This window comes from Falco biarmicus, chromosome 9 (assembly GCF_023638135.1).
Source record: "Falco biarmicus isolate bFalBia1 chromosome 9, bFalBia1.pri, whole genome shotgun sequence".
Classification (NCBI taxonomy): Eukaryota; Metazoa; Chordata; class Aves; order Falconiformes; family Falconidae; genus Falco; species Falco biarmicus.
The window spans coordinates 38,005,011-38,024,967 of NC_079296.1; the positions used below are offsets into that span (position 1 = coordinate 38,005,011).

General features: G+C 38.6%; 1 protein-coding gene and 1 long non-coding RNA gene across 2 annotated transcripts in view; one reads left to right on the plus strand and one right to left on the minus strand.

The window, feature by feature from the left end:
* LOC130154931 (uncharacterized) overlaps window positions 1-2,723 on the plus strand; it is a 30,811-nt gene extending 28,088 nt beyond the window's left edge. The window contains exons 4-5 of the long non-coding RNA XR_008823887.1: window positions 1,370-1,429; window positions 2,680-2,723. This is a non-coding gene — a long non-coding RNA (uncharacterized LOC130154931). The remainder of the gene's footprint in view (window positions 1-1,369; window positions 1,430-2,679) is intronic.
* MYPN (myopalladin) overlaps window positions 1-19,957 on the minus strand; it is a 52,124-nt gene that overhangs the window by 8,613 nt on the left and 23,554 nt on the right. The window contains exons 10-16 of the mRNA XM_056351646.1: window positions 19,334-19,921; window positions 16,887-17,034; window positions 4,617-4,838; window positions 3,962-4,111; window positions 2,950-3,029; window positions 2,306-2,432; window positions 583-790 (exon numbers count right to left, since the gene is read on the minus strand). Of these exons, the coding sequence (XP_056207621.1) occupies window positions 583-790; window positions 2,306-2,432; window positions 2,950-3,029; window positions 3,962-4,111; window positions 4,617-4,838; window positions 16,887-17,034; window positions 19,334-19,921 (1,523 nt within the window). The remainder of the gene's footprint in view (window positions 1-582; window positions 791-2,305; window positions 2,433-2,949; window positions 3,030-3,961; window positions 4,112-4,616; window positions 4,839-16,886; window positions 17,035-19,333; window positions 19,922-19,957) is intronic.

Here is a 19,957-nt window from a genome sequence, read left to right on the forward strand (position 1 = left end):
GGAAGGAAAATGAAATGCCATGACATATCCTCTGTAAGGGAACATAAAGAAAATAATAGGCAGAACTGATGTTCATAAAAGATTGTATGCATATCTAATGGGTCTAAACATGCTACCATTGAAGGAAATTAATGCCAGATCTATGAATTTCAGTATTTCACATCCTTTAAGGCCTTATTAAAGAACAGTATGCAGATTTGTATTTTTCTATTTAAAAACATTTTTAAACTAATAAAATTTGGATTGAAATCTAGGAGACGTCAACATATATTATTAATTCAAACCCTAAGGGAGAAAATTTCTTGGGGAAAAAATTAAGAATGTCGTTTTGCCGAGACAGGAGAGGTAAAGTGATGATGAGACAGAATTCTTGCAGCCCTCTTAATAACAGGAGTTTACCTATTAACTGAACACCTGTAGGTCCATATCCTTCCATTAGATGAGTTTTACAGCTGTTAAACTCTCCTACTATCAGTGGATTAACTATTTATGTTCGTCTGTTGGGAAACTAAGTATGGTAAGTTTGAAGAAGTATGTAAAAATAACTTCATCATCGTGACTAGTTTTTCCAATTATTCTTACCTACAACAGTGAGTTCCAGACTGAATGAATTTTGTCCTGTTTTATTAGTGGCAAGGCAAGTGTAAGTTCCAGCATCATTTTGTGAGAGAGGATCAATAAGCAGAGAGTGAACTCCAGTCTCTCTGACCAGCATCTTGTGGGTGCCATCTGGTAGCACAGGTTTGCCGTTCAGAAGCCATGTCAGTTCTGGAGTTGGTAACCCACTCACCTAACAGACAGTGAAACAGCTAGAGACAAATGTCAAACTGACAAACAGATTTTAGTAAATTCATAGGTAAGCCTTTTTTTCAAATACCATCTGAATAATGTCAGAATCTAGAACAGAAAGGTTTATTATTGTAGTTCTCAACTTCTGTTTTTCTGCTTAATTTCAAAAGGGAGAAGAACAGAAAACAAGCAACAAAATCCCAAGAAAAACAAATACATGAAATGCCTACATTTTTCTTAGTCAGAAAGGAAGAAATTTGGTTGTATATCAGATTCACAAAAGATTCCTAATAATCTGCTAGTTTGGGTTTTTTTTAGTGCTGACTATAAATCAGAACCCTGGATCTAAACCACTACAGAGTTTTAGAGATGAAAAAGAGTTCTATACAAATGACTTTGTATTTCATAAAATTTGACGAAGAATGATATAGTTAATTGTAGATGTTAAACTTACGTGCTTTAGAACACTACAGGTTAAGTATTTTTTAGAAACATTATTGGACTGTATTATAATCTTAAAGGTCTTTCCAATAGGTGGAAGTACTTACTCATGTCTAAAATTTTGCTTTCCAAACAACAGTCTGCAAACCAGAGAAAGATGGAAGTGGAACTTGCCTGAACGAGGGCTGCTGTCTTTCAGGTTTGTGTAATACCAGACATGCTTTAAGGTTTCACAGGCTCTGCCAGGATAGCAGAACTAAGAATAACCAAATTCTTTGGCATGCTCACTAGTAAACTTTACATCATAAATTGAGTAGTAATTAATCTTGTTCATCTTCAGGGCATTAACTTGTGCTTCAGAGCTTCTATCCTCTTCAGGATAGGAGACATTCTGGAGCATGGAAGAGGTCTGTGTCAGTACTACAACCTTTGCTGTGCTACTGGGACACAGACTACCAAAATACATCGGAGCAGAAGGGTTTCTTAAAGCTGTTCAATAATAGATGTTCTCTGCATGTACTCTAACCTCTGACAACTCTCATGTCAGAATTTGAATCTGTAAATGGGAGTATTTCTGCATCTGTGCATGCTGGGGAAGCATAAAACGAACTGGGCTCTGTTCCCTCTTTTCAGGGAGTATTAATCTTCAGTAGTTCAGTCCAACACAATAGGAACATTTGTTGAACAGAATACAACATGATGAATCCTCTCTTTCTCATGGTTTTGTGCTATTCTGGATTATGTTCAAGAATCTGATAATGGAGCAGAACTTCTGGAGTTCGGACTGACTGCTAAAGGGCATGGTGAACCTATGTAGTAATTTGAACAACCTTGTAAGGGAGCCTTCTATTTCTAGGGTTGTGTTTTCTGTGTTCTTCATTCCATATAGCATGTGTTGGAAAGAAATCCCCTGAATCAGCTCAGAGACAGTGGTAATAGGAAATAATTCTTAAACATAAAGCATTACAACTTTAACAGAAAGTGTTCACGCATGCAAATAAAGAACATGAAAACACCCAGCAATACATGCGCAGAGGTAGGGAAAGTGAGAATGAGCAGAGGAAATAGTTAATACCTTACAATCCAACCTACAAAGTCGCCCTTCGTGTGCTACCATGTCACCTGGAGCCTGTAGAAAGTATGGCCTGAAAAAGCGTTCTTGAACTGCCTCTTTGTCTCCCTCTGGCACCCGGGGTCGTGTTCTGCAATACAAAAATTGCTTGTATATGTTTGGAAGTCAAACTTTTTCCCTAATACTTAAAAAAAGGAAGAAATTGTGGAAAAGGATGAACAGATAGCTTGAGTTAAATAAAAGGGTGGAAAGAAATTATCTGATTGTAATTTAATATTTGTATATTTTCTATTTAGAAAGATTATCAAAGTAACTATATCATGTAGTATTGTTGGATTCCCAAGCTGTCCTTCACTTCTTTTTGCTTTTTTGGCTAGATTTTGTCTTGCTAATCCATCCCTTGCCTTTCACTCCACTGCCACAGGCAAATGAAATAATACTTTACACTTAAAACTTCCCTGTATTTGAAGATGACCTTCAAAAATAGTACAATCGAGAAGTGACCTGTTGGGAGGGAACTGCTGCTATTTCCATTTTATGGCTGAGACCTGAGGTACAGAGTGCATTGAAGTACAGTAGCTAGTTATTTTAAATGCCTTCAATTAAGAAGCATAAAGAGAGTCTGAAGGACTTGTGTTTCCTTTTACCTGTGAGGCTGAATTGTTGATATTCGGCCCCGAACGGGGATACTCTGAACCATCAGGTGTCCTGAACAACTGATTCTCCCCTGAAAATCACAATGGAAACAGAATTAATAGTTGGTTAATAGCTCACTTCATGTTAAAGTATAAATATTTAACATTTAGAATGGAGTAGGATTTATTTTTATAAAGTAACTGAACTATAGTTTAAATATTACTTTTTCAAAGCAGATGTTGTTAGCATGTGGTGGAGTGCAGTTGAGGCAGGGGGTTCTTTGTGTGTCTAGAGCAGTGTGTTTCTCGGACTCTTCAAGGCTGTGGCAATGAATTTAGCAGTGGTGCTATGTAAAGCAGCTTAAACAGTGTCTGTCCCTGCTTGTTCATTCCTGCCACTGTGTCTCCACAGGTACTGTCTGCTAGTACCTTTGTACTAGCATACTTATTTATGCAGCAGCACAGAAACTGAGAAGTAGTTGGGCTGAAATATATTTCAGTAAAAAGACGAAATTTAAACTGGAAAAAGTTGCCTGATCTTCTTGAGTGTACTGCTAAATAGCTAAGCTAGCACGTAGGGTGAAGGAGAATGGTGTTAGGGGATGAGCCTATTTGCAAATCCACATCTTTGCATCCTAGATAAAGAATAATTGCATTTGATAACACCTCCAAATTTGATGGTTTTTTTTTTCCCCTGCTCTGTTATTTCTGCCTGAAATATCATGCCTGTCTTGTCAACACGTCTTGAAAGGTATCTATCAGCAGAAGAGCAGCAGGTCAGAAGATAGGGCGGGAGTTACTAATATGAAAAAATGTCCTTAATGATTGTAACTGGGATGTGTAAAAAAGGGGTGGTCTCATCATTATTCATTATATGGTTTTCTCTTCTATCCTCTGAAGCATCTGATTTTTTTATACAGTCAGTACTCGATGTCAGACTAGGTGGCCCAATCTATGTTCTTATTAACATATATTAGAAAGACATGAAAGAAGCATTTTTGTAGAGGAAATCAAAACACCTTACTTGTGGGTTTGCAGCCATAATTGTGTAGTTGCCGTCATCATCATTAGTAGAAGCTTCAATATGTAAAGAACATGTTCCATCTTCTTCCCTGTTCATTTTGAAATGCTTGTTCTTCTTTGAAATCTGCTTGCCATCCTTGAACCAGTATACCTGTAGTGATCAGACCCCCCCACTGACTTAACACTTGCTCTGTAGTGGAAGAGTGACTAGAAAAAATGTAGATAAGAGCATGACATAAGTTGATCAATTGCTGGTAAAATTTTAGATTATAAAAATCACAGGTCAGTTACAGTGTGAAATAGAATGATTCCTGGTTGAACTCAGAAAGCTGTGTATCTCCTTCACATAGCTGGGCTGTTACTGGTTATCTCAGATCAGTTCTCATCTTTCTGAGAAGTTAATTTTTTGGGGGGTTATGAAGTTCTGTTTCTCTTGGAGTCAGGAGGTTGTGAGGCAGTCCATACAGCAGATCAAGGCCTGATACGTGCTCAGAAGCAGATACTGTTATTTTGGAAAGCAGGAGGGAAATAATTTGTTTTAGAGCTCTCTCCACAGAGCCGTGTTTTTAGGAGCGAGACTTTGCAGAGGGATGCGTAGAAAATAGCAAGTAGTTGTTTTTTTATTTTTTTTACTACTAACAGTGAGAATGACCTACCTTGGGAACAGGTATTCCGACTATTTTGCAAGTGAATGTAATAGGAGATCCTTCCATTACCCGAAAATGCTTGAGTCTCTTATCAAATATCGGTGCTATGTATTTGCCTGTAGGGATTTCCTCGTGTTGGACTTCATCGTCTGATTCATCCACTGGGGTACGTTCAAGGCGAAATTCTATTTCATTCATCAGTCTCTGCTCAAAGCTTGAAATCCTGTATTCCTGCAGAGTGAGAAGGGCACAGTTCTGAACAAGACAAGTCATGTTCTGTGGTATTTGCAGTCATTTGTGCTTTTAGACTAATTCTAAAACGAGTGAAAATGAAAAAGCCTACATAAACTAGGACATATGGAAACAGTCTGAATTTGGTCTGCAGGCACAGATTCTCACTGCATCTTAAGTTTGCAGAATGCAACTAATGAAACTGAGTTTTTTCAAAGGCAGCTGAAAAATCAAATGTAATTCCTCTAAGTTCTTACAGAAAACCTATACTGTTGTACACTGTTGATCAAAAAAAATACCAGATTTTTGAGGAATTTATGTCCAAATATTACCCACCTGCTAATTATAGAAATGAATACTGCTATATATTTCAATTCAGAATTAAATAAGGAAATGATACGTACTAAAATAGAAAGCTAGGAAGAAAGTGAAATATTTTCAGAGTAATTTATCTTCAGGTTAAAACTTGACCGGATTTTTAACTGGTGTAACTGAGAAAGCAAAACACACCACGTTTAAATCCTTAGGAGATTAAACAGATGATGCAAGAAAACCAGTATATTCCTACATAGATGACCATTTCCAGATAGTTTGATGTGATTAGGAGCCTCCCCCTAATCCCTTGAAGTCAATTAGAAACCTCTTGTTACTTAGCTGTTTTGCACGAGAATGTCTCTTGTCTGGACCAAGAGGCGTTTGACCAAATGTCTTGCCTGTGACATGTGAAGCTTCAGACCAGCCAGCTTCAGTTTTTGACACCAAACCAGTGTTTATCCTGGGCATGGTGCAGCACCACAGATGCACCTGAATGTTTTTTTCTGGTAGCAGGTGCTGCCTAGCTACACTACCACAGATGGCTGCAAGAATAGCTCACTTAAGTAATTTTAAACTGTCTTGTGGGGAAGCTTGTATTACCATATGTAGGCCCGTAGCAGTAACCAAATCAGTTTGCTCAGACCTGGATTTATGCAGTTTCTAAGTCCAGAGCTTGCTTTCCTCCTTCTATTGAAGGGCACTGACACCTCTGAAAGCAGGCTTATGTTTTATTCTACTTCTGTGGGAAGTTTGGGTTTTCAGAATCTCACTTTGTCAGATAGTTATTACAGTGGGTTTTGTTACTGTGTTATAGGAAGGAAATGATCTGTGGCTTGAAAGAGAAATGCTTGGGCAATTCCAAAAGTGTAATTCTCATTTTAAAAATAGAATTTTAGAAATTGATGAATAGTAAATAAGGATGTAGCCTGTCTTTAGATATTTATTCCATTTGCTGAAAAAAACAAGGTTCAGAAAATGCATCTTGTCTGAAATCTTACAGAAAGTTGATTAAAGAACCAGCACAAATCCCAAGTCACTGGGACTTACATCCCTGATCATTTAGAAATTCCATCATACTGCTGATTATGCTCTTGACCAGTAGTTCCCAAACAGTAAGGAGCAAAGATGGAGAGGCAGCACGAAATTTTAGCTGGCAAAGACTTCTGATCTCTTGAGGAGACCAAAGAAACAGAAGTAGCCAAAGGTTGAGAGGTTACAGGGGAGTTTTGAGAAGACAGGGATCTCTGAGACTGGGGGTGAGAGGAGGAAAATGTGGCAGCCACAAAGTAGAAAAAATTGGAAATTGCCATGGTGGAATAAATGCCCTGGTAATATCTGACTTTGGCACTGTAATGGTAGATGTTATGTATTGGTCTCTTCATCTAAAATCTTTTGCGGGGGGGGGGGGGTGTTGCTGTAAGGTCAGCTCCAGTAAAGATTAGCTATGGTAGGAAAAGTCAGACAACTCAGAGTAGGGAGGAAAGGACTTTGATGAATGAACTCTCTTGACTGGAAATTGAGTCCTCCTTCCAGTCCTCCCTTCTCTGATGCTGCAGGGCTCTTCCTTCCACGCAGCTTTGGAGCAGTGCCAGCAAGTACAAGGTAACAGGAGTGTTCACAGGGAATTTAGGTTCCTGGGTCCCCCCCTTCAAGATACCTTCCTTACCTTTAACACTCCCTCCACTCTGACAGGGACAGTCTGCTGTCTGATACTTTCTTCAAAGGTACCACTGCAAGTGCAGCTTTGCCAGGCAGGAGTTTTTGAGCTTGCAGTCTGTAGAAGTGTGGGATACATGGCCCCAAGGCAGGGAGCCAGCCACTAGATGGTATCACCCACTTTCTTAGTTGGCTTTGTTTGCTCTGTAGGCTGGCCAACAGCTGGTGTCAGCAAACAGCCTTATAAAGTTTCATCTTGTTGAGCTTTTTTTCTTTCACACAGCATGTCTCAACAAATCACTTTGATAGATCAAATTCTAATCTCAGTTAAGCCAGTGTAAAACCAGAGATCCTCTCATTTCTGACTAACCAAAGCTATCATTTTTCCATGTGGATGGCAAGAGCTGGTTGTACTGTTCCAAGGGAAAGTTAAGCAATCAGTCTTATACCCTTGATACTGAGAAGAGGCCTGTGTGTTTTTAGGAAGGAAGAATCAACAAAAATCAGGGAGTGACTGCTATGTTCTAAGAAACAGCCGTGTCACCAAAATGTACTGTAGTCATATTTCTGGAGTCTCCCATAAATTAAGAAATTCAAACCTAAATGCTTCGTTGCAAGCAATGTACTGAAGAACATATTTGGAGTTTTGTTTTCCTTCCAGTTCTTTGAGAGCTTTCAGTGGTTTCCTTCATGTTGTTTAGGTAGTTCTTGGCAGCAGAGAGCAAGATCTGTGGCAAAAAAATTAACCTACTGAAAAAGGATTACCTTGAGTGTCTGGATTTTCCAGTAGGACCTGAAGATACTACATGTAATTCTTCTAAGAATGAAATAGTTTTCAGGGATTTCACATGCTGTGTGGCCTTTGGAAGTGTGGAGGCTAATTGAAGATTAATTAAGCTGGGGTAATCTCTTTCCTTCCTTCCCTTTCCATGATCTAACAATTTGTCATATGAATAAAGGTCAGGGCAACATACCAAGTATGGCACAGAGAACCTTATTCCTGTTTAAACATGTTGCTGTTTATTGTATAATGATGCTCTCAAAAATTATGTAATAATTTCTGGATGTTGGTTATATGACAGAATAATTATGAAGCTAAATACACTCTTTTGTATACCTGTTTCTAATTTCTCATATTTGAGCACTTTTGAGCACTGTTATGCTCTTTGTAAAGATAAGCCATTTTTCAAGTGTTTTGTATGTTTAGAGGGCAACAGGGCTGATGGACAGAGTAGGCAGTGACTCACAAATCGGTTATCTCAGAATCTAGACACAGTAAGTCTGTGAAGAATTTTTAGTCAAAGAGGGCAATTCTGAACTCAGATTAGAATAAAATGAGTGGGTATGAAAAGTGTTAAGACTTCTCAGAATCAGATAGCAACCTGAAGGCAGTAGTCTAGAAGGCTAAAAATTGGAAGAGTGCTTTTTGCAAGAGCCAAGACCTTTTAGTTTAGTGCAATGTAAGAAAGAACAAAGGAAGAAAAAGTAGGCAGCCTGCATCTGCTCTCTCATACAAAACTGTTAAATCTACATAATCTAGAAGTCAGCAGACCAGTTATTTACTGCCCTGTGAACCTTACCAATAGGTAACATCATTCTTTTACGGTATTATATAAATCTGCCACTGGACTATCTCAGTTGTATCGCATCTTCAATTTTACTGAGCTATATGCATGTCTCACTAGACCTGTGAAGTCTGAATGTGATAACTTTTTTCAGAATGACCTAACTAATCTCTACATCAGAGTTTTCTTACCTCAATTTCCTGGTGACTGTGTCAAAGCAGGTTTTGGAAATGAAAATTGTGAATGACAAGAATAATGTTTCAAATTAAAAAGGCAGTATTGTACTGTTAATATATCCTCACCTGTATATAGTTGAAGACTGGGAAATCACTGTTTGGTCCCTGAAATCAGTTTTTCATCTTACGGTGTTCTCTAGCAGAGGGAGGTAATGGGGCTAGGAAGGCATTACTGTTATACTTTCAAGGCATCACATTAATGGGTAAGATGTTGACTCCAGAACAAAATGCTACAGAGTGGAGTTAAAAGGCAATGAAATACTGCAAGCTAATGGGAGGGTCCAGTATTATTTATAGATAGTTGAGTTTAGTCAGTAGTTTTTCATATTGATGTTTTTCCCCCCCGATTCACTGCTGTCCAAAAGAAGTCATGGTATGTAATAAGAAATGAATAGTGTAGTATTGCTGTAGCCGTGATGGCCTACAGATGAAACCAAACAATGCTGATAGAGACAATTAACTTCTTTTATTTCCTCTTCTCAAAAGGTACAGGTTTGTCTTAAGTTACCAACTAACATAAATCAAACTTTGAGCAATTGTTTTCAAACTGTCATTAACCTAATGTTTCTTGCCTCTGTTTTAGATCTGAAAACATTTTCTGTGAACAGTGTATCATTTTTTCCCTGACTGATATGTTGAGGATATTAACTTACAAACTTAACTTTGTTAAGAAATATAGGCAGTTCTTTTTCAAGTATCTGCTTGCAGAAGAAATATGATAGAGGAAGGAATGCATTGCATAGGGACACTTTTAAGTTAATCATAGACAGGTTTTCTCTTACATTTCGTGAGTGCATGTGGCTCTGGATATATGGGCACACGCAGAAGAAAGGTATAAAACAAAAATAGCAGTTTTTCAGAACAAGTGCGTATTGCTGCACTATCAACACTGGGCTATCATTACCAATGGCTGCTTCTCTGCCAATGGAAGCCACAAGAGTCATTGTGTTTCCATGCAAACACAACAGTCTCTGGCCAGCAACAGTGCACGCTGACTGCATGTGTTTGGACTGTTCGTTTTAAGGAGTTATATTCAAAAATACATTTTAAATTAGAAAATATTGAAGTTAGGGTTCCCACAGTTCCAAAGTGTTGCCTGTGTGTTGTGCTCATACTTCAGTCTTTTGTCTTTCTAAATGTGTTGTTTAGTGTGCATATGTATGCTTATATAAATTTACACACAAACCAACAAGACTAAGTTAACATTGCTGTGAAAATTTTAACACCAACATACATAGACTGAAGGTGTTATACCAAACTTACGAAAAACAGAAATCTCTGAAATAAGTGGAATTACACTGTTATATAGAGCATATAACCTTGGATGGGTTTTTTGCTAGTTTGGTAGGTTTTGTTCCAGGATTAGCAAGAACAGAAGATAGTTAATAGTTAATACGGCTTTCTGAAGAACTGTTTTTATCACATAAGCCATAAAATTATTTCTGAATGTGGTTACATAAGTAGAGTAGGGCAAAGTGTTTGCGGTTGTGGTTCAGACAAGTATTTCGTAAAGCATCACACAAAAAACAAGTCAGTGTGATCACTGGGTACAATGTTAAAACTAGGCTGCAGTTCAGTGTACTGAGGACACTAAGGGAAAGAGTACAAAGGTTCAAGCTCTTTTTTTGGGTCAAAAATGTAGGGTTCCAGCTGCTTTTTGGCAGCTTTCCTGGAACATGAAATTTGTACAGACAGGAGTTCACACACTTGTTTAAGATAATTAAATTGTGCTATCTCCCAGTTAGGAAACTGTAAAATTAAGGTTCCTGTCTAGAGGTGTAAATATTCTGTACCAATTAGAATATATAGAATACATACATATGTGTTATAATTGTATATTATTATCTATAGCTATATATGCTAAGTAGACTGCAGCTTTTGAAACCTGGATATTTCACATACATGCATTACCAAAAGGGGAATAGGCAGTGGTGGTTGCATTAAATTATCAGGGTATAGCTGGAAGGGTAAAAGACTTAAAACGGACCAGAGCAAAGCCAGGAAACCTGCTGGTGAATATGTGTCTTAAGCAGTTCTGGACCATTTTTCTCTAGTCATTAGTAGCACTTTATAAGTGAGCTGTGCGGCATTATTGCCACAGAGACGTGTAGCATATTCAGTATATGATTTCACAGTGTAGCTGAACCAGTTTAGTTGCCAGCTTGTTGTAGCAGCAGCATTCAACTGCTTCCCTCCCTGCTCATATTCACATGCTCCCATACATCCCTCCTGCCATCACTGGTGCTCATCTGATCCCACAGTGATCTGTTCTGCAGGACTCAGCTAGAAGAAAGTTATCTGTTCTGCAGGACTCAGCTAGAAAAAAGTTAACTCAGAAGGGGGGTGGGGGGAAGTCAGACAAGTTCTAGTGGAAATTTGGGGCAGATGGAGAAGTTACATGCAACTTCTCTTCTGGGGAGTTGCTAGCCTTTGCATTGCCTTGGAAATAATGTAGGGTGCTGCTGGATAGTTGTAATTTGACCAGTATGGTGAACAAAATCCATGCAAGTCTTGTTGAAGGTACAGATTCACATTGTTTTGTCTCTGGCCCCATCACCGTCATTTTTTGAGCACCCTTGAGGGCAGGGCTGTTGCCTGCATTTTACATATGAAAAAATGAGGACTAAAGAAGCTGAGTGACCTTGTTAAGTTAACACAGAAAATCTCTGACAGGCCAGAGAGTTGGATCACGGTCTCCTAGATCTTGACTCAAATAATCTATTTCCTGGGCCATACCGCTACCTGTGAACCTTTTGGCAAAAAGGGAATTTTGTAGACTGTAGTAATTCCTGTAAGTTTCTAAGCACCTTTGTGTGTGAATATGAGTTCTAAAATCCTGGATCTGTTGAAGTTAAAACCCGTCTTGCTGTTAACTTTAGCAAGATTCAGATCTTAGTGAGAATACATGCTAACAGTTAGTAGAAGTTTGTCGCATCAAAATAATCTGATGTTAGCATAGTAACCCATTGAAATTACCACAAATAGAAAGACTAGAGGAACTTCATTTGAATGTCAATTTTCATATACTGTATAAAAACATAATTCTCTTTGTCACTCATTACGACCTGCAGATGAATTTCCCAATTTAATCCCAGTTTTGTAACTTTTACTAGATTGGCTTTTTGACAGTTGTTCTAAATCCAGTTGACAGTTTATCTAAGAATCTGGCATTATGTTGCATCTCAGTGTCTGTTTCCGAGCTGTAACACTCCTTGGCTTCAAAGTTCAATCTAGGCTACTCAGAGTGAAATAATGTGTGTAGTTTGGATTCTCACTCCTTCCTCTCCCCTCCCTTCCCTGTCAGTGGTCAGAATCAAAAACCAATAGATCCAACATGTTGCTTTTCTTCACTTATGTCCTGTGAAGAGGTATTACTGAAGTGACTTATTTCTTGCAGATGAATTACGTTGGGCCATTTTAGGTGGCACAAGACATGAATATCATGCTTTCCAAATGTAAACGCATGAAACACATCCAAATGCAAACAGTTGAAGAGTCTAGCAACTCATCTGTGTACACAGCTAGACAATGTTTGAAATATGGTTCAGCTCAGTGATTGAGCAAGAGGAAAACAGAAGAGAAAGCAAATGAGGTTTGCATCTCCAGCTCCCACAGATTTATCAGCTAGAGTGAGTGGCTTAGGAGTGTGTGTGAAAGCATGAGGAGCTCAGGTTCCCTTTCCTAGGTGGTGGGTTCTGCAAGCCAGGATCTTTACCAGGAAAACCTGTCTGTACTTCATTGTTGATTAGACCTAGGTCTTGAGAAGACAGCCACAAGTGGTTGTTCAGTTGTTCATTCCCACAGTTTTATACCTATTAATACCAAGATTTGACAACTTGTCTTGGTCAGGTTCTTAAATCTTTTCTCATTTGTAGTACAGAGCAAATGAGCTTTGATGTGGTTTAATTCCCATCCTTGGTCAAAAATTGCCTACATTTGCTGACCTTTGAGATGTGATGTGAAGCTTAGTTTTGAGCAAGATTTTTGGAGTGATTGAATTAAGGGTAATTCTTGTGCTCTGGGCAACAGAGTTCTTGGTGGTTCTTGGGACCTTTCTGAGGCTGACTGGTTAGTATGGGAACTGCGAGGAAGTGATTCTGTTTGATCAGTGTTGAGGTGTTAATGGTGATGTGGCCTGTGTGATGAGTTGAGTTCTCCATATGACTTTACAAGCCATGGATTTTAATGATCTAAAAACTTTTGGACAAACCCTGCATCTCTTCTGTTCTGAAATCTTGTTATAGAGTATTCCCTAGTAAAAGTAAAGAATGTTCATGTGAGGGCCGTGCATAATTTTCTAAACAGCTGTAGGTTTACTCTTTGTCCTAAAAATAAGGCAGTGACCATGCTGCTGTCTGGGTCTTACGTAAGACACAACCAACTAGCATTGCCACATGATATTCTTCATAGTAAATGACACAGATATGTGAGCACAGTTTGTAGTTCTTATAAACAAAAGGTATATACCAGGCCCAGGTACTTAAATCTCCTTTGCTTTATTATTGCACAGTTAATTCTTTTATTACTGTACAGGATTTTGAGGTTTAATTACCTAATTTTCCTATTATATATTATTTGTATAGCAAAGTTTTGAGGCAGTAATATCATTCATTTCTAAGTTCTGCCTGTAAAACTTAATTTCCTCTATAAATAGTCCCATTGGTGAAGCCTGTAAATGTTTTCAAATATCAGGGCAAGAGAATCAGTTTGCATTACACGTTTACACTTTTGCCAAAATCCCCTCAAATTCTCTGTCTGCCCTTTCCTTCCCACACATCTTTTTGTTTCTACATGACGTAGTCCAACTGAACATTACCAAGATACTTTACTTTGTAAGTAAGTTAAAAGGCCCAGTGGACTAGGTGACAGGTTTGGGGAGGCAGAGATAACACTGGCTGTGCTCTTCTTTCACCAAATGGTGCAGTAGCCCAGATGCTCACAGAGGTTATGAGACTTGGATGCTTTGTCTCACAGAATTTCAACGTGTTTCCAAGAGGAAGCTCTGAGCTCCATGGTAGTAAAATATTATGGGAGTAGAGATGAGTGGGGAGGGAAGTTCTTTGTCCTTCTTACCCTCTTTTACTTTGCAGAAACATTGAAACATACACTGTAGCAAGGACAAGAATCCAGGTGTTTGTCCTAGTTCCTAGGCAGGAGAGTGGCTCTCTTTTTTTCTCTCTCTCTGTCTGTCTCTGTTTCTTTTCTCCGACACAAACTGGAAGAAAGCTTCCTCAAACATCCCTAACCATTAAGGTGAAATGCTATCTGAAGTGTCCTGCTAAAGGAGGGCCTGTTCCACACTGCCTGAAAGTCTTTTAAGTTTTATTCGTTGAGTTGGAGAAGGTGAGAGAAAGGCTCAGGTATCATTTTACGGGAGCTGTTTTGAAAGGTGGAATTTCCAGGTTTTTATCCTGCTGATAAAGAATGCCTAATTATTTGTGCAGCCTGGGACAGCACCAACAGTACACATTCCCACTGGCAAGGGGTTAGGCTGTCCTTACAGGAGTTAAGAGTTATGAGTTCAACTGTTTTCAGGCCAAGGAAGAAACTGAGTTGTCTGCTATATGTTGGGATTTGTCCTGACCTCTTCCTGGAATTGCATAAAGCTAATCCTCATCTGGTATGTCTTCTGTTTGAAAGAACTGAGCAAATCTGACTGAAGACACTTTGTATAACTGAACCAAATTTGTTTCAACACTCCTAATTGTGATGAAATCTCACCTGGCAATATAGCATACTACCATCTGCATAAATGACAGGTGTCTTTTTTTTTTTCTTGTAAAAATGGCAGCTTGTTATTTCACGTACTTGATCAAAGCTTCAGCTAGAATCTTAGCAAAATCATATTTGTATTTCTGTCAGCACTGTGTGATTATCATAGCTGTGGAAGACCAGAGACTAATCTGTTCTGTCTCATGCAACATCAGCAAAATTACCAACTGTGTTCTGATTCTGGATTTCTTTATTGTTGATGATGAATGATGTACTGGATGAACCAGAAGGAGTACATCTGGATCATTAGATGTCATGCTGACTACACAGTGCTGACACTTAGGAAAATCTTGACTTGTAAGCTAAACACATTTCATATGGAAGTCAATGATAGATAATAAATAGAGCACCAGGATGTAAATCACTTATGTTCATTACTGCACTTTACATAGTAATATAAGACAATACCAGTACTTTAAGGCACAGACTTGTCATCTGCAGCTTTCATTCTGGATGATCCCTACATCCTCTGCAGGTACTGTAAATGAGACCAAATGCTGCTATTGAAATATGGGGCTACAATACAATTCTCTAAATAAAAATATGCTGTAGGACACCATATAAAAATACACTATATATAGAAGGAATTTTAAAAATAGCATGTAGAAAATACAAGGAAGCCAACACTTTGAGATTCTTGTTGGATGCTGTACTTCATTATGCAGTGATGTCTCACAGAGTTGCATTTGTAGTTACGAGAAAGCGAGTAAGAAGCCCTTTCCTACCATTATAATTTAATGCAGATATGCTATATATAGCATGAAAATGTCTCCTTTTTAATTGTGTTAGCTATAAGAGGAAAAACCAGAACAAAATGTATGGGTGTGAATCCAGCACTCCTACATACTATTCTCACAATGTTGATTGTTTTAATAACAGCAAATAGGAATTTTGGAAAATACTATGCATCTTCTCATCTCTTTAAATAATCACTGCTTTCATTGAGGAGAAAACTCAGACTTAATTTGCTGGAGTCAGTCAGAGCAGTGGTATTCCTGGGCGTGGAAGAATAAAATCAAAAGTGATTAAAGGTGGGAACTGAGGGAAAAATGAGCAATCTTTTATTGAGCAATCCTAAAATTGTTTTCTAGTTCATTATCATTGGCATTCTAATTACCATAACAATTAGAGATGTGCCAGCTTTGAAGTTTTTCAATGTTTGGGGGATTCGGGAATCTAGATTTTGGTTTGGTCTCATACAGAATAACAAGTAAGTGTATAAATAACTTTTGCTGTCAGCAGATAACTTTGACACTGCTAGTGATCATTGTTTCTAAAGGGGTTATCATGCAGTTAACTCGAAAGACTGATTGGTATTTCACAGTAGCTCTCTAAATAATTTGTCTTGCTACCATAGCAAGTACAAATTGTAACACTTGTGATTCATCTGCAAAATGTACTGCTTGCGAGTTGTTTTACTCAAAGTGCTTTGGCAGCGTGATCTCTCAGAAAGAAAGGTCAATGGCAAAATTAAAAAAACAGGGATTATACTGCAGTTGTCCGCAGAGGGTAATTTGCTCCAGAGACTCCATGGCTTTTTGCTTATCTTTGCGTGTTCTCTGTCAGAAGGGCTAACAGACGTTATGAAAATTCCCTTGTTGATGACAGATCAAGGTAAACCATTATTTGCTGTGTTAAGCTTGAGCTGGCGGGACAGCTATGGAGGGCTTCCTGGCCAAGGTGAAGGTAGGATAGTGGCCTGCAGACAGAACAGCTATCTAGCAGTCCTTAGTGTGTCCTACTGTTATTCAAGGGCAGTTGAACCTGTTCTACAGTGATTTCAACCTTCAAAATATTATTTTCTTTTTTTATTTCTTCTTTAATTTCATAGACACTCTACAGATCCAGTGAATTTATTGATTCCAGTTAAGAATGAACTGATATTTAGTTCCTTGAACTTTGTAAAAGGCTTGTTATTTTGCTAAACTCTAATAATGCTAGGCCTGAAGTTTGGTGTATGCCAGTAACATGTACCAAAACCAGCTACCAAAGTCCCTGTCAATTCATACAAGAAGGGAGATCTGAAGGGAGATCTGGAAAAATAGGTTTAGTGCTAAAAATTGAATATCGCGTTTTAGTTCACCCAAAGTAAAACCAGAAACATTTTCTTAAACAATCTGATTACTTTACTCAATTTGTGTTAAAAATATACAGTGTATGAATGTGTGTGTACACAATGAGTTGAGCAACTGGTAAAGTGAAAAAATGAAATCCGATGTACAGAAGTTTCCATGAAAAGAAGTTTCACATTCCTACTGGTCTCTAACAGAGATTGTTAGAAATTAACAATGCTGCTCAGTCACAAAGTAAACCCTCTACAGCTGCATCCCCTCACACTTGGTATTTAAAGCTCCAGTTTGCTATTCCAAACCAGTACTTACCACAAAAGCTCACTCGGCAAAGCAGTGTAGCGGCTCAACCACACAAACACCTTTTGTTCCACAAGTCATAATACATGTCTTGTCATGAGTGAAATTTATTTTAATAACACTTGATTTTCTTACCTGCTGACTACTTTGTTGATTAACATCCTCTCTGAAATGCAGTTTTCTTTCCAGGTCCTTTACAAGTGCAGCTTTATTTTCACGAATAGAATCATCTGTTGCTAATGGCAGAGGCTTCAGATTTTTCTTTGTTAATCCCTGGATCGGGCTATTAAAAGAAAATTCTGATACTAACATGCAGCAACCAGTACGTATTTTTTTTTGTCACCTGTGTGATATGACATGTTACCCTTCAGTTGTCTGGGGGAACCTGTTATTTATTGATGTAGAGCCAAAGCACAATATGGGATTAGATTTTTTTTGGTACTGTTTTAATGATGCATCCTATTCCCATGCCAGTGAGAATTAAGGACACATCTTAAAGAGAATAAGCATTACAATACTATAATAAGCATTTGGGTTCCATTTATATTTATCCTGGAATAATGTCACTATGAATGCTAAAGAAATGTGTATAGGTGTTACCATAGGTATATAACTTGTACATTTTTCTGTATCAGGCAATGATTTAAGAGTTAATACAATTTCTCATTGATCTTTATCTCACATCTTCACTGATCATTTACACTTGCCATGAACTTTTACTTCTTTCATTTCTCTCACCTTTTTATGACACCTAACATCAACAGTTCTTTTTATTTTTATATTATAGATGTAATCTGTTTTATTTTAGTAAGGTTTGAAAATAGTTAAATTCTTAAATAAGACTGTCAGGGGACTGTGAGAGTGCACCGCTGAAGCACAGCAGCAGCGCACTACTAGAGGGTGTGCAATGTTCTGGTAGTTTACCAGAAGCTGGGATCATAATAACACAGGGGATCCAGGTAAAAGGCATAAGTGATGATTGCTGTGCAAGGTGTCTTCCTTTTGTGGCTCTGCAGACATGGTGTTCTCTCACTGATTTTGTAACCAGAATGAATATGATTGATAATGCTAAAAAAGGAAGCTGAAACTTCATTAGATATTCACAGATTAGCACAGAAATTGTCCAGGTTCCTTCCTGATCTTTTGTGCCCTCACTTTGATTCTCTCCCATGTAAAGATCTAAATTTGAATCTCAGCACAAAGAGCTGTAGTTATGTGGGAATTCAGCTCTGGGCTGGGACCCAGGAAAGGTGAAATGGATAAAACAGTATTTAACTACTCTACCTGGCAGGCGTATTGTAAGGATCTATTTGGAAATGCCAGTACAGCAGTTAGAAAAAGTAAAGCACCTGCAAGGGTTAAGTGTCATTAATGCAAAGAGAATAGGGCTTGAGCACTTGCGCACCGGCTCTGAAGGGGAGGAAGGGGAGTGGATGAGTAGTAGCAGTTGATCTTTTGCTTGCTGTTGCAGTGTTGTGAGAGCAGGCTGAAGGCTTGGGTTGGGTATTGTTAAAGCCTTCACTGTGAACCTTGGAACTTTATTACGTGTGCCTGCCCATGATGCCAGGCCGTGAGGGCCTCCAGGCATGTGCCACAGAGTGATGGCAATTATGTGGCTGTGCTGGGCAGCTAGGAAGTCTGTGCGCAGGAGTGCAGTAATGGTTTGAAGGCAGGCTTCTTGGCACACACTGGTGAATGTTGTTTATACAGGGACACTTTTTTCTAATTATAGATTGCTCGATGTAGTATCAGCAGGATAGTTGGGAGATTGTGACTTACGGATGGCTATCACTACCTTGAAGTGTACCATTGGTAAAAAGGTGAAATAGTCCTCACTTTGTGCAGGATCTGGAGTTCTATGGATAAAAAGTGGTATCAACCTACCGGTGCCAGCCATGCTAACGTGGTGCTCACGTAGCCCACAAAAGGGATATTGATTTAAACTCCACTAGTAAAGAAGGAACTCTCAAGACCACAGCCTTTCCCATACATCATCATCCTTATCTGCTCGTATGGTGGTGAAATCATGGCGGCTGTCAATTAAAATATTTATGTGCAAACCATTAACTCTCCTGAGATTTTTGGGGGGACTTTAAATAGAGAAAGTGTTGCAACCAGAAAAATATCTTTACATAAGTTATTTCTTAGATTTACCTGGACTAAGAAATAACTTATATTATGAGGTACCTTTCAGAACTTTACTTGTTGCTGACAATAGATGAGAATGTTTTTATAGCTTATATAGCCATTGTCTTCGAGTCTTAGGTCTTACCCTGCAAGCTCATGAAATCTCTTTTCACCCACTAGTACAGTCTTGTGAGTCTCTGAGCCCCAACATTATTGTATAATCTGTTTATAAACTCATATTTCTCTATCTTCTTGTAGAAGCTACTAGCTCATCCTTTATTAACTAAATGTAAAAGTTAGATGAAATGACCAGAATATATTAATAACTCACTTTTCTATTTTATGAATGACTTGCATTTCAGTTACTCCCCACTGAACCCCTGAACAGAAATACATCTTAGTTTCCTTTATGAGTAGTTCTTGTCCCTGCTGCACATATGGTTTATGCTACTTACGTGGCTGGTGTACTTCTAGGCAGTCCCATAGCATTGGTTGATGGCCCAGTAGGAAGTGAAGGAAGAACAGCACTAAGGAAAGCTACTGGATTCTGAATCCGGCCAGTTGGGGACATAGGAGCAGGAGTCACACTCTGTGGCTGAAACTGTTTTACGCTCGATGTAGAAAGTGTTAGTGGAGGCAGCATTGATTCTTTAGGGCTTGGTAGAGACTGTTCACTTATGCTTGTAAACCCTCCTGAAGACCTTGATTGGGCAGATGGGGAATTTCCTGTGAAATTTTCCTTGTTGTTTGTTCTTTGAGTTCCTTGAGGGACGTTGCTGAATGTTGTAACTGAAGAGCTGGAAGAAGAACTGCTAGGCGGCGTGGTTTGTGATGGTAGGAACTGCTTAGGTCGGGGATAGCTGAATGCTTGTGCAGCAGGGGCTTTGCTTTGTTTGTACAGAGTTGAGGTGGACTGTTGAGGGAGCGAAGCAGCAGAATTCAGTAAAGTTGTGTTGAATGACAACTCTCTTGTAGATGTCTGATACACCTGCTGCTGTTCAAGCAAGACCTGGTTGTGGAGCTGTTTTAACTGGGTTTGATCGCTGCATATAAAACAAAGATGCAAAAATTCAGTCAAG